This window comes from Vulpes lagopus, chromosome 11 (assembly GCF_018345385.1).
Source record: "Vulpes lagopus strain Blue_001 chromosome 11, ASM1834538v1, whole genome shotgun sequence".
Lineage (NCBI taxonomy): Eukaryota > Metazoa > Chordata > Mammalia > Carnivora > Canidae > Vulpes > Vulpes lagopus.
Window position 1 is genome coordinate 72,936,876 of NC_054834.1, and position 15,050 is coordinate 72,951,925.

Consider the following 15,050-nt stretch of genomic DNA (forward strand, 5'->3'; position numbering starts at 1 on the left):
CCTCTTAACTTCATAATTCTTCCAACTCTTACTGATTCTATCATTATACCTATCCTTAACAAGCCATTACCCAACCAATCTGTGAAGAGTCTAGAAAAAGATAACCAAATGTGTTAGACAATCTATCAAGTAGGAGGCAACAGCCCCACTGGGGGTGTGACAGAGGAAGACCTAGTGACTGCTCTGTAGCTATTACAGTGTTTCGGTTTCTAAATTCTGCTCTGAACTGATATGGCTACCACATACCTGACTGCCTAACAAGCAAGGCATTAATGTGTATTAGAAATTCAGACTGTAGCTGCTGAATTTCAATCACAGAATTAAATGCCTGACACATCTATTGCCATGTAGAGTTAAGGCCACCACCTCAATTATCAGCTGGCATTTCCCTATCTTTAAAAGCAAAAGCAAAAGCAATACTTACCTTAAATCCTAATGCATTAAAAAAAACAAAGAATACATTCCAAAGTCCAATATAATTTTAAAAAATATTATCAATGCCATTATTCCCTGGCTAATCTGCTGAAGCACGTATCTGTTAAAGGTGGGGTTTCAAAGTCACCTACAAAATCCCACCCCACGCCCTCACCCTGGGAACAATTTAAAATGAAGGTAAACTCAAATCAGTAAAGTTAGAAAACATCCAAAGGTGTCCTGAGGATTCTAACCAACCAGGCTTATCTGAGGCATAAAGCAACAAAGCCAACAGAGTAGGTTAGCAGTGGTTTTGTTGAGGTGCTTAGGGAACAGGGCACTGTGGAGGCGGGAATGTAGAGACAGTGGCCTCTCTGTACCCTCTGATTCAACCCAGGCAGGAATTAGGAGCTGACTAGACAAGTAATCAAGAATAGGATGAACACTGACCTCTCTTCCAGGTAAAGAAACATGAACTTATCCTTGGCCCCAAATTACCAAGATAAACGAAAGATCTTGCATCTTTTTTCTGAATAAGCAGGCAAAGGCTGAGAGCACTGGGGTCACAGAAATGTGACCTGGTAAAACCTACTAGATCTACCGTGTTCCTCTTGTTAGTTTCTCCCAAGGAGCTTGCGCAGAACGCCTCCCATCGCTCCCTGATTGTGTCTGGAAGGTCTGCAGAGGGAGAAAGAAAAAAAGGCATTGTCACTCTAGTGATCTGCACACAGACACATAAACAGGACGTATAAGAGAGTGCCACCCAATCGGTCCATCAAAGGCAAACATGTCCCATCATCTGAGCACCTGACTCTTAGAGAAACAGAGTTATAAAACCTTGCAGCAAGAGCCCCAGGAATTTCAGGAACTAGAACCACCCCCAAAATGGCTCATGCTTGATGCCAAGGGTGCTAAGCAGCTCTGTGAATTTAACAAGCTTTTAAAAATCTTTTGGTAAAAACTAAACCTGGAAAATGTGTTTCTAACAAACTTCTGAGGAGTTAGCAGGTCTTTAAGGTAGGAGGAAAAGCCTTCTTCTTCCATGATCATTCAAGTTTAGGAAATGCTACCAATGCAAGCTCCTATACACCCATCAGATACCGTGACTGGCATCTAGCCAGTGAATGCTCCATGGAACCCAGTCTGCTGTTTCCTAGATGTCTGTGCCCACTGGCCAGCCTCTAGATACATAGGCAATAGTGAAATTCTACCTTCTAGAGAAATTTTATTTATTTTAAAATATTTTATTTGAGAGAGCAAGAGAGAGACAGAGACAGAGAGAATGAGTGAGAGAGCACAAGCAAGGAGGAGAGACAGAGGGAGAAGTACACTCCTTGCTGAGCAGGGAGCCCAATGCAGGGCTCAATCCAGGACCCTGAAATCATGACCAGAGCAGAAAGGCATACACTTAACTGAATGAGCCACCCAGGTGCCTCTATAGAGAAACAGAGAAAGAAGAGAAGAGAAGAAGAGAAGAGAAGAGAAGAGAAGAGAAGAGAAGAGAAGAGAAGAGAAGAGAAGAGAAGAGAGGAGAAGAGAAGAGAGGAGAAGAGAGGAGGGGAGGGGAGAAGAGGGGAGGGGAGGGGAGGGGAGGGGAAGAGAAGGAGAAGAGAAGAGAAGGAGAAGAGAAGGAGAAGAGAAGAGAAGAGAAGGAGAAGGAGAAGGAGAAGGAGAAGGAGAAGGAGAAGGAGAAGGAGAAGGAGAAGGAGAAGGAGGAGAAGGAGAAGGAGAAGGAGAGGAGAGGAGAGGAAAGGAAAGGAAAAGAAAGGAAAAGGCAAATGCTTCTGAGAAAAAGAAACCCTGGCTATAATCTTGGAGGCCTTCCTAGAGTTATCCTCTGACAAATGGTTTCAACACACATGCGTATGTGTACCTCCCCCATTACCTGGTAAGCAGTTTCTGTAAAACAAAGCCTAATCTAAAGCACATGTCACGCACATGGCCATTTCTCCTTGGTAAGAGCATCAACTGTGATGGTCTGGCTTGTACCTCTCTCAAGAAGCAAAATTACGGGAGGGCAAGCCCCAATTGCTCCCTCACTTGGAGCAACTCTTTCAGTATGTGCTCAACAGGTTAACCTCTCAAACACACAGATATTCTTTAAAGACAAATAGAAGGACAGACCGGGAAACAACATCCAGTTTTAGCAAGTTGAATCTGGACGAATTTGGTACCACAGAGGTTAAAGATTTTCACACTCACAGTAAGTCACAGGACTGGTCCAAAGCCCAGAGTCCACAGAGATCTTAGGGCTCTTGGTTTAGAGGAGTCAGACTCACAGCCTGGGCACTAGTAAAAGGCATCTGCATTTTCTTCCCAGCAACCTTGGACTGATTACATTTAAATACTGGTATAGAAAGCATCCTTTAAGGTCCATTTTCCCTCATCTTAGTAAGAGAGAGATGTCAAACATGTGGATAAATGTTTCAGTATCCCAGCTAAAGGAACTCAATCCACAGGCAATGCAGGGGCTTTCAGAAGAAAATAAAAAGCAAGTGTGGTCATAGCTCAAGTGACTCAACTGTCAGCCTATGGGGACCTCATGCACACCAGAGCAGTGTACTGAGCAGGCTCTGACAGAGAAAGAGAGAAGAGAGAAGAGAGAAGAAAGAGAGAGAGAGAGAACTTAACTTGGCTGAGCCTGCCAATACCTACTAAAAGGACTACACACATACAGCAAAGAATGACACTGCTCATATTCTCGAGAACTTCATTCAAATTTCCAGATAATTTGCCAAGTATACAGAAAACTCCGTAGACTGCTATTTAAAAAAATGCCATCAACATTTCCATTTACCCTTAAATCCTTTCTCTAATCCAACAAAAACATAATTAAATTTTCATAAACCACTTACCTTTGATAAGCTGCTGGACTAACACACTGTTGGGGCCCTTATCAGTGCTGTGCACAATACAGTTAGCTATCCTTGTCAGGTGTCCCATGTAGCCATGCCGTCTGCCTCCCTCAGCCCTGACAGGGGAAAAGGACAAAATACTCAGACTCCTGATCGGATAGAGTGATGAAGCAGCTTGGTAAGTACAGTGAGCTGGAATAATTGTTCTAAAATCTGAGGCCCTAAAGATGAGAATGGACAGAAAAGGAGGTGCCAGAGTCACAAGGTCAGGCAGGGGTGGGGGTGGCAGAAATGCTCTGCTCAAGGACCACATGGTGGTCACAATGGGCAAGGTTTATTCTATACACAAACGAATCAGTGATCTTCAATTACAAATTACTTTAAAAAAGATTAGAAAAGAAGCCCATTCACTGATGCCTAAGTTTCTGTGACTTTCCTTCGTATAGTTTCTTTTCGTGAAACTATTTTTCAGACTTTAAAAAGACTGTAGGAACATTAAGGTGAGAATTGTGCTAAAAGACATCAAATCTTCATCACATCAGTTCAATTAACAACATAATTGCCTACCAGTGGCATTTCTCAAGTTAAAATAGTGGTTGATTTTGAGATTTGGCCAATATGAGGTAGTCAGTCAGTTGGTATTTGGCCCACACTGCCCTTGGGGGCCAAATACTCACATGTACATCAATGAGTCCCTATCCCTTCCCCCCACTTAGGGTATACCCTTCCCACCCAGGACCCATCTTCACTAAATCTACCTACTTACCTACCTTTTTGGGGATAGAGAGGGAGGGGAGAGGGAGAGAGAGAATCTTAAACAGGCTCCACGCCCAGCATGAAGCACTTGATCCTATGACCCTGAGATCATGACCTGGCTGAAATCAAGAGTTGGAGGCTTAACTGACTGAGCCACACAGGCATCTCAAATCCATCCATTTATTTATTTTTTTAAGATAGATTTATTTATTTATTTAATTACTTACTTACTTACTTATGAGACTGGGGAGGGCCACAGGAGAGGGAGAGAATCTCAAGCAGACTCTTCACTGACCGCAGAGCCCAATGTGGAGCTTGATCCCACCACCCCGAGATCACAACCTGAGTGAAACTATGAGTTGAATGTTCCACCAACTGTGCCACCCTGGCGCCCCCCAAATCTGCCCATTTAGATAAACTTTTCACACTGCTGTGATTTCTCTATTTATAAAGTGCCAGGGCTTTAAATTCTATGAAACAACAGACTTTTGCTTGCAGATAGGAGGCAACAAACTGAACAGATTTTTGTTTAAAGGGAGAACCTTTCAGGAGCTGCTAAAAAAAAACAACCCATACTACGCTTGAAGGCTTGCCTGTGGGGGGGAAAAAAAAAAAGAATATCTGCTAATCATCATAGAGGGTCAGGACAGCTAAGGGTCAGAGGCACTGAGCTGATCTCAAATGAGTTGCTAAGAGGCTCTTCTGGTTTCACAATCAGATCCCAAGACCCCAGTGTTCCTCTCATGCACCTTCTCAGTCAGTTACTACTGTACCATGCTCCCACAAGCGCCCGAATAAAAACAAATGCCCACCTGCCAGTTTTGCCCCAAGGCTATCGATGTTCTTTAGGCTCCTGGGGCAAGGAAACATTAGAAAAAACTCTGGTCAGGAGCCCCCAAATCGGGGCACTATTAATAGTTGAACCTCCAGAAGATGGAGCTCAGGGGGAAATAGAGCACATGGGGCTAACAAAGGATCAAACACATAACCAGAGATGTCGACCTAGCCACACACAGCACCCCCAAAGGAGATCCATTTGAAAGAATGTACCTGAAGTCTACTGAGATGAGCCCCCTACTACATTCAAATTCAATCAGGTTTACCACAGAGTCATTAGAGCCCTACCAGTGCTTGGGAGCACTTTTAAAACAAACCTTACAAAATAAAACTGACACATCCCTTTAGTTCCTAGGTCTCTCCTAGAGGCCACAAAAGGAATTGGAACAGATACACAGAGCAAGAAAACCCCTGGCATAGGTTCACTTATAAAGGCACATGGATAGCTTTTTAGGCTGATGGAAAAAAGCTGTGCCTGACCGAGGTGCTTACACAACTGCATGCATTCATCAGTTTCTAGAAATGTACACCAAAAAAGGATGAACTTTCACTTTATTGAGGATTATACCTCAACAAACCTGACTTAGAAAACAAATGCAAGAAGTGTGGCCTGAGAGTGTCTCCCAAACATACCCTATCTACCTCAGAATCTATGGGATGGCATAAAAGCCTCACAGGCACAAGAAAGAAAAAAAAATCTATAGGCAAAGCTGCTTACATGTGTCAATACTCCTAGTAATCTTGTCAATCAGCTAATGGAAATTTTCTAAACAAAAAACACTAGGCAATTCCCCCGACATTCTCCTCCCATGCACAAAGGGACTCTTTCCAGTGAGTCCGGGGGGTAAAAGGGACAAACCTGCTAAGTTAAAGCATCGTCAGGGAGGACGTGACTTTACGACTTTTTTCTTTAGACTTCGCACTCCTGCCAGAAAAACAGCTATTCAAATAGGACCAGGAAGTTTCAAAAGCAGCCAGCCCCTGGGTTCCCCCTCAAGAGAGGTAGAAAGACCAGGCAATCTAAAAATTGTTAGAAAAAGATCTGCTATGATAAATAATCCGGAAGTCCCGAGAGAACTATTTATAACCGTAGAGTGGCCTGTATCACATCATTATTTTCACTGTTCTCTAAGGTAAGGCAGATATTTTCTTCAAATTAAAAATCACACTGAATTTCTATGGGAAAACAGTGTACTTACTGTTTCTTCTCATTCATTTCCCAGGCATCAAGTATCCGTTCTATTAGCTGACATTTTTGAAAAAGCTGAATAAAAAGGAATATTCCAGTTAACATGTATATAAATGTCCAACTGTCAAAAATTTAAAGTGAAACAGAACTCAATTCAAATAGAACAGTGATATGTATTACCCAGCAAGCTAAAGCTAGTTGTGAATTATTGGCTATATCATATGCAACGTGATAATAAATTTACTCAAGGCTGTCAGAACACTACAGGGATTCAAGACTGGATCCACACCTTCAACAGTGTAGCGACTGGGAAGCAAGAAACATTTCAAGTACCGCTTCCGGTGAGTAGCTGACCTAAAGCAAAGCCATGTTTTATTAGCCATGAAAATTGAGCTCAGAAATAGAGCCTGACCCAAATTTAAAAGGAATAAAGAAGGTTATGCCCTGGCAAAAATGCAGCACAGAATCCGCAGCAATACTTGTACTTTTGAAAGATGAGCAACACTTGCTCCTGCACAGGGAGTGACTATGGTTACTGCGTTCCGACTGCACATGGGTGCCACGGGCTATCTAGGCTTTGGCACGTATGCTGCTAGCTTTACCCAGCGTCGGTGGTCTTTCCCTTTTGTTACTCCAGAGGGCTAGCCTCTCCCACCTCCCAGGTTTGGCAGTAACCCACTGTGAGCTAGGCAATCTGATACAACCACAGAACTTGAGAGCAAAAAGAAATGTGAAGACTGCCTTAATGAAATCACCTATTTAACGAAAGGAAACAGACTCACAGAAGAGGTCCTCACAACGCTGCACGGAGCCCACTTCTGCTACCCTTCTGTCCTGAGTTCAGCCCACAAATTAAAACTGGTACGCCAAACAGCTGTTCAAACACTTTCTGCACTCTCTAAATTCTTATAGGTCTTTTAATCTCCAAAAAATTTCTAAATCTTCAACGCAATTGTTTTTACCAAATAAGGAGACTTCTTCCAGGATGTGATTTATAGAATCACTGGCCAACAGCGTGAAGAACACAGGAGTTAAATATTTGGACTCTGAGATTTATTTATTTAAAAGATTTTATTTATTGATTCATGAGAGACGGGGAGAGAGAGAGAGAGGCAGAGACACAGGGAGTGAGAGAAGAAGGCTCCACGCAGGTAGCCCAATGTGGGACTCGATCCTGGGTCTCCAGGATCACACCCTGGGCCGAAGGCAGGCGCTAAACCACTGAGTCACCCAGGGATCCCCTTGGACTCTGAGATTTAACTCCCTGCCCTTAAACTCCACTTCATTTCATGCTGAAGTGGGAGAATGCTATAACGAGGAGAGGTAGAAACCAGCCTAGTAAGCTTACATGTTTCAGTAACAAATTGTCACCAGTGGAGTCTTGATCAGTAATTGTGCTATTTTCTGTATTTTCAAAAGGGCTTGCAAGGATCAGTGCAATACAGATTTCCACTTGTGTATGTAAAAAGTTATTCCATGTGTATTTGAAGAACATGTCCTACAAAAAAGAAAAACAAGGCTTTCTTTTATCCAGTTACTTGGATGTTTAAATCCACTATTTTAATACATTTCCAGAACAGTGATTTAATAAAATAAAAACAATATGTTCTTAGTCCAATAGGAATAATTAAAAAGAACACGAGTTTATTTTAAAAGGGGTTTGAAATGCCACTAGACAAAGTAGCATGATGTTTGCTCCTTCAACATGCCAGCATTTGCATGGAATCTAGTATAAACAATGAAAATGGGAAGGCAATGGTAAGTTCCCCAATGAGAGAGTATCTTCTTATATTTTCCAGGCAACTGACAAAGGTATTAGTAAGTTCAGTAAACTTCCGACACTTTTCCAATAAAATTTTAAGAATTTTACTTACTTTGATTCAACAAATATTTACTGATGGCTTTTGTGCAGGGCATGGTGCTAGGTGCAATACGGAGACAGTCTCCAATCTCAAGGTACTCACACCCTAGTGTCAATAACCACTCAGTTATAACCACTCAGGCATCTGAAACTCCTTCAACTATCAGTGAATGGAGCAAAACAAGAGGGGTCTGAGAAGCAATGACATGTGGACCTCCTGAAAGTACATGGGTTTTCCAGATTGCTTGAAAAGTTGATAGTACCACAAAAAGGAAAGACAATTCCTAAAAGCACAAAATGCATCAAGTATATATTCAGAACATTCTTTGAGTCTGGTTATCTAAATTCAAAATAAAACTGTAATGACTAACGACCCATTTAGGAGTTTTATCAAATTTGTTGTGACTCAAAAGTGGTTCTAAAGATTAATGATGGAATGAATTAGCAAATTAACAATAGTTGTACACTTACTATCAGTAAGATTAGAGGCTAGTAATTGACGACTTCAGGGACAGGAGTAGAGTTTATATATCAGACAGAAGGTAGAGCAAACAAAAATACCCTACCTCAGAGGACAACAGTTAAGTTCACCAAAGAGACTGTGATCCTTTAATGTTTCATATTGCTCCAACATGTTCCTGCTTTCTATCCCTGTAACTGCCATGATTTAACCCAAAGGTGAAATATAACTAAAACTAACTAATGACACCAGGTGGCATAACAGTGTGGTTGATAAAGCAAGCACTGGTTTGAAACTAAATGTGAATTCAAATCTTGGCTCCACCACTTATTAGCCATAGAATGTATCCCCTTCTCTGGGCACAATCTGCAAAACAGATCCTCTCTCTCACACAGACATTTATACCCAGCATCACACGAGAAATGCATTTAAAGTGCACAGTACCATGCTTTTCATTCATGTAGTGTGAAAACCAAACCCACCCAAATGTACGGTATGACCAGAGGTCTTATGAAACCTGTTAGCCCTGGTGCTGTGGGGTGGCAGGACAGACCAGGCAAGCACGGGTATGAGAGCTGGGCTTCCAGATTCTAAACACAAACCTTGGAACGGGGGGACTTAAGGGTCAGGGAAGTCCAGATAACCCCTGAGCTTCCCTTGCTGCTTCCACTAACAAGCAGACCCAAAGCTGTGTGTATCAAGGAAGGGTCTGGACTCAAATCACAAGATCACATACAGATACATTATACAGATCTAGGTCAGTGGAAATACGATAAACACTTGTCCCTTTGCTAATTAGGACCAGAAAATGATGCTGTAACAGCAGTCATTTATTGCTAACATGACCCCCTCAGGAAGAGGGCTATACTCGATCCATCTGTGCCAACCTGAGCTTCTTGAAGAAGTCTGTGTCTTAATCATCTTTGAAATAATAAATACTGAAAACTTAAAAGCATTAGAAACTGATGATAAACTCAAGGCAAAAACTATGTAAAAGACCATTTGTGCTCAAAACAAGAGTCACAGACACGTATGTAAATTTGTGAGGTTTTAACTTCAGTTGTCCATAAAACATCACGGGCAAATTAAATTATCATTTGGGGGAAATCTTACCAATATAACCCCAATGCTATTCAGCTCCATGAGGTCCCCATTGATACTGCTGGTGTTTGTCTGAAGGAGGCTGGATATCAACCTGATCACATTCAATCGGGTATTTCCCACCGGAGGGTCCAGCACACCCCACGTAGTCTTCATCACACTTTTCTGAGGAAGAAAAAGCGTTCCAATCAAATCCAGTTCCGTAAGAAACCAAACGGGTGGAGAGGTGTGTACTAATACGTAACACTAGGTAAACTAACCCTGCAAATCATGTGGCCCGAGTTCCACATCTGAAGGAAAATCCAAAGCTGCTTTTGAGATCTTCAAGATATGATGAAATAACCAAGAGGGGGAATCAAGGAATTCCCCAGGACTAGAAATTCCACAGGAAATCAGGTATCTCCCTGCTTCAACATTCCAACTGCCAGAGGAAGAGAGCAGGAAGCTGCAGAAGTTCATGGGGAGAAAAAGTGCAATATTCCAAACCTAACCAGAAATCTTGGAACTAAGACAAGTTACAAGTGGTTTGGAACACAATTCTCAATCTTTGCAAAATCCGTGAGAAAAATGCAAACTCAGAAGTTGCTTCTGGATCATGATCCTGAAACAGGATCAACTTCAAACTTGTTCTTGCCCACAAAAGGGAGTCTCTATACTTTAAATCACAGAAGACAGATACAGGACACTTCAGAGTTTCACAGGTTTGACAGGAAAAGGTGGCAAATTCTAACCCAGCAGTGAGCCTGACCTTTCCCCATGCCCCTGCCTGCTCCTCTCAAGGCTTTAATGGAATTGGAAGGCTCCCCCTTGTATTCCATGCAAGGCACCTCCAATTAACAGACATGTTAAAAGGTTTCAGGAACCTACACATATACCACATCATGTGGTAAAACTACAAACAAACTGAACTCACAGACTCCTAGCAGAAGACAAGAAACCCAAACAAGAGACTGCCTTGCTTTTGAATCAGGGCCAAGAACAACCCACCTAGTGTGGGTAAGAATCCACACTAGGTGCTGCCTTTTTGTCCACCTAGAAAGAAGCAGGCAGGCCATGAAGGCACAGGCTGGAGCACCTCCTCACACATCCTCTTCTCTCATGGCTCCTTCTCCCACCTCCAATTTCCACCTGGGATATTCTCTCTTCTTCATCTAAATAAATACTTTCTTTCTCTTTCCTTACTCTCCCATTCTATTTCTCATGTCTGCCATGAAGGACGCCACTGACTGTAACTATGAAATACCAGCTGAGGCACTGTGCCTGAGAGTGAATGCCAAACACGCTGGCCCACACCCAGAACTGGCTGAACGCAGACAAAACTGCACAACACAGGCAGGGTAGCACCGGCTGTCTGAAGAGGCCATCTGGAAGCTAACCTAGATGCCCTGCATCATGGACATAAATTATTCTATGGTCCCCCTCCACAAATGCTAAAAAACACATAAAGCATCTACTGTGGAAGGGAGAAACTAGTATCTTAAATTCCTAATACCATGCACAGCAGATGCTATAGAGACACACACTACAACAGCTAGGCCACTGGTTGTGATGACACGGGACAGAGGAAAAAGGAAAGCATGAGAACTGGTGCTGACAGGGGACCTCTCACAGCCAAGTGTTCCACAGAGACTCTCAAAGGAAGAGCTTCTTACCTTAATCTAAATCCCTACACCAATCCTGGGGAGCAGCAGCAGAACAGCCTGTGAATAGCTCTCTTTTGTGGGGCCTCACTGTCTATCATCTGTGCTCAGAGCAGACTGCCAGATTAAAGTCACTGTTGGATTAACATGTGGATGGCTCCTGATGGAAAAACTAGCACTCCAAGTCAGGCTCAGCCGACTTGTCCTTAAATAAGATACCTGCCCATTAGACTGATACACCACTCCAACTCTAAATAAGGCAACTCAGTGTCAGAGATCAGTTCCTAAAAGACTGACTTTACCTCAAAGGTGAAAATAACACACTATGAGAAGAGAACTGTTTATTTTGTTGGCATAAAAGTACCCAGGATTCATAAAAAGAAAGAACAAAAAGCTGAGTTTCCTAAGTAGATAAATATTTTGCCTAATTTTAATTTTACCTCATTCATCAATGCAGACACTATAGCTCAAAAATGATAAAAACAACTGGAAGGGCTAGTTTGTACATACTGGTTGTAGCCCATTCTATTACCCACAAGGTTCATATATTTTCTAATAATTCTTTGAACCAAATTATTGACCTGGCCAGCCATGACCCGGCCATGCTCAAGGCAGCTGCCCTACCTTGGGTGGCTCAAGCAGGAGTTCATGAAAAGATCCAAGTCTTCCTCGGATAGCTTCTAGAACACTCTTGTTGACCGAACAAGCTGAATGACTCATGCCTGGTGGGCAGATCTCTATATGGCCTTCAAATCTTGAAACAAAGCAAGTTAATTTTATTATAATTTCATCCCTATCAGCATGTAGATAGATACATTATAACTACATAAATAATTATATCAATATTTCTGGAGAGACAGGAAGAGGATGTAATACAAGCTTGCTGGGAAACAGCAACAGGACCTGAAATCCACAGACCTACTACGTCAGGAGAGAAATTACATGTGATTTCTTCCCATTCTCCCAAACCTTCTATGCTATTTATACCCATTATACTAAAGCAGGTCTCTACTAGAAAATCTGGAAAGCAAAAGGAGATCTGATCCCTGAATTATAGGGCATACTATACTATGTGCCATTTGGGATGTTGATAACCAACAGGCCTATATTTGTTCCATATAGTTTTTCTTGGAAAACCAACATTGCTTCCTACTTAGAAAGTGTAAGTCACTCTACCACATAAAGCTCAATCATTATAATCTACTCCTTACAGGAAAGCAATTATAAGTAGAATGAGATGCCCAATCCCAATGGGCCTTAGTGAGCATGTGGGCCAAGGGGTCTCAAAATGGGAGGAGGAAGGACCTCAGGAGGTCAGGGGCCTAGGAACATGGGCCTGCAGTTCAAGTGAAGAGACAGACCTGAGAGTGGAGTGCCAGTTGGACATGAATGCAAACTAGAGCCCAGCCCTGCTTCCTCCCCACCAGCTGTGTATTCTAAATTTTTTTTTTTAATTTTTATTTATTTATGATAGTCACAGAGAGAGAGAGAGGCAGAGACACAGGCAGAGGGAGAAGCAGGCTCCATGCACCGGGAGCCCGACGTGGGATTCGATCCCGGGTCTCCAGGATCGCGCCCTGGGCCAAAGGCAGGCGCCAAACCGCTGCACCACCCAGGGATCCCCCAGCTGTGTATTCTACTGTGGATATGGGGAGCCTCTACATGGTCTCTCTCAAGCCCACCATGAGGGGCGCGCTTACGCAGAGGGTTGACAATGTTGCCTGGCACCCAACTAACACCCAAGAGCCGTTATTAGGACTCTTCATTTCAAGGTATTCCTTGAAAGGTATTATTTCAAGGTATTCCACACATATATGCCACTTCTCACTCACAGCTGCCTTAGCGGCATTCAGAACTTCAACAGAATGCAAAAGAGGAAAGGAAAGGATTTTTGTTTTGGTGTTTTTTTTCTTTAAACGTTTAGGGGTTTTAGTAAATAACTGGTGTGGCCAAATACAGTTTTATTATAGCTTTTGTACTTGGAGCCATGCTTTAAAAGTTCTTTACAAGCCCATAATTCTAGGATTTTTAAATATATTTTTCCTCCAGTATTTTAACTCATTTGGAATTTATTTTTTACACAGAACAGGTATAGATACAGTACTTTTTCTCAAATGGTGAGTCACTTTCCAAACCACATTTATAGAAAATTCCCATTTCCCCGCTAATGTGAAAAAGCATACTAAAATTCCTTAAGCATTCATGAAAACTTTGTTCACATTTAATAAATACTTGGTGAGCATCAACTTCTGTACCAGCCCGGACTTAGGTGCTACAGCCAACATCCACAGTGTTTAGTAAGACTTGCACTGGTATCACATCGCCACATTTTTTTTTTAATTCTTATTTATTTATGATAGTCACACACACAGAGAGAGAGAGAGAGGCAGAGACACAGGCAGAGGGAGAAGCAGGCTCCATGCACCGGGAGCCCAACGTGGGATTCGATCCCGGGTCTCCAGGATCATGCCCTGGGCCAAAGGCAGGCGCTAAACCACTGCGCCACCCAGGGATCCCCACATCGCCACATTTATTACAACAATAATGTGACTGTAATATGCAGGAGGTGACTTAATCATTGGTATTGCTCAAAATCTCTTGGCTAGCCTCACATTTTCATTCTTCCAAATGCATGTAAGAATTTGCCGATTCCAAAACAAAAACCATGTTGATATTTCCATGTAGAACTATGTTAAATTTGGAAAGGCACAAGAAATAATGCATGTTTTACGTATCAGAGTCCATTCCTTTTTACTGCTGAATAGCAATCCACTACAGATAGACCACAGCTTCTTTATCCGTTTACCAGTATAAGGAAATTGTGGGTTGTTTAGTTTTGTGTGATTATGAATAAAGATGACATAAACATTCACTTACATTTTGTGTGACACATTTTACTTGTAACAGTATCTAAGAGATTGTTGGCTAATACAAAAAAATGTCTGCTTAACTTTGTAAGAAATGCCAAATATTTCTAGAAAGTGGTTATATGACTTTGCACTCCCAAGACCAACATGTGAGACTTCAGATGTTCTCCACTGGCACCAGCACTGAATATTTATGGTTGTGCTGTGCAGCGGGCAGAACGGTGCCCCCTCCCAAAAGATTATGTCTACACACTAATCCCCAGAGCCCATGAATGTTACCTTAATTGAATATGTAATTAAATAAGGATCTTGAGATTATCCTGGATTACCCAGACAGCCCCTAAATGACATCCCAAATGCCCTCATAAGAGGAGAGAGACACAGACACACAGCAGAGAAGCTGATGTAAAGATGGAGCAAGGTGGCCATAACCAAAAAATGCCAATGGCCACTAGACAGTGGAAGAGGTTAAGGATGAGTGTCTGCTTAGTGCTCCTGGATGCAGTGTAGCACTGCTGACACCTTGATCTTGGAGTTCTAGCATTCACTGTGAGAGAATAATTTCTGCTGTTTTAAGCCACAGTTTGTGGCAATTTGTTACAGCAGCCACAGGAAACAAATACAAATCATTCAAAAGGTACATAGTGGTTTCAACTTAAATTTCAGTAATGACAATGGACAGTCCTTTGTCATGTATTTATTTGCTACACAAATACATTTTACTTATTAAGTTCTGCTCAAATCTTTTGACCTTAAAAACCAGATTGTTTTTCTTGTTACTGAAACTTTGAGTGTTCTTTATATATTTGGATGTAAGTCCTTTCTCAGACACACAATTTGTAAATATTCTCTGACAGCCTGTGGCTTGCCTTTTTATTTTCACAAGAGTTGTCTTCTTTTTTCTTTGTTTTTTTTGTAAAGATTTATTTGAGAGAGAGAGAGAGAGAGAGAGAGAGAGAGAGAGAGAGAGAACAAGATAGAGTTCCAGTGGGGGGAAGAGGCAGAGGGAGAGAAATCCTCAAACAGATTCCCTACTAATACTAAGCATAGAGCCAGATGATGCAGAACGC

At 42.1% G+C, this 15,050-nt stretch overlaps 1 protein-coding gene across 12 annotated transcripts in view; it reads right to left on the bottom strand.

The window, feature by feature from the left end:
- The window catches only part of PPP6R3 (protein phosphatase 6 regulatory subunit 3), a 144,441-nt gene that overhangs the window by 35,144 nt on the left and 94,247 nt on the right, over positions 1-15,050 (bottom strand). For all 12 annotated transcript variants that reach the window (XM_041722543.1, XM_041722542.1, XM_041722539.1 and 9 more), the window contains 6 exons: positions 11,738-11,867; positions 9,486-9,638; positions 7,400-7,549; positions 6,062-6,126; positions 3,270-3,385; positions 1,007-1,092 (listed from right to left, as the gene is read on the bottom strand). In XM_041722543.1, coding sequence (XP_041578477.1) covers positions 1,007-1,092; positions 3,270-3,385; positions 6,062-6,126; positions 7,400-7,549; positions 9,486-9,638; positions 11,738-11,867 — 700 coding nt within the window. The remainder of the gene's footprint in view (positions 1-1,006; positions 1,093-3,269; positions 3,386-6,061; positions 6,127-7,399; positions 7,550-9,485; positions 9,639-11,737; positions 11,868-15,050) is intronic.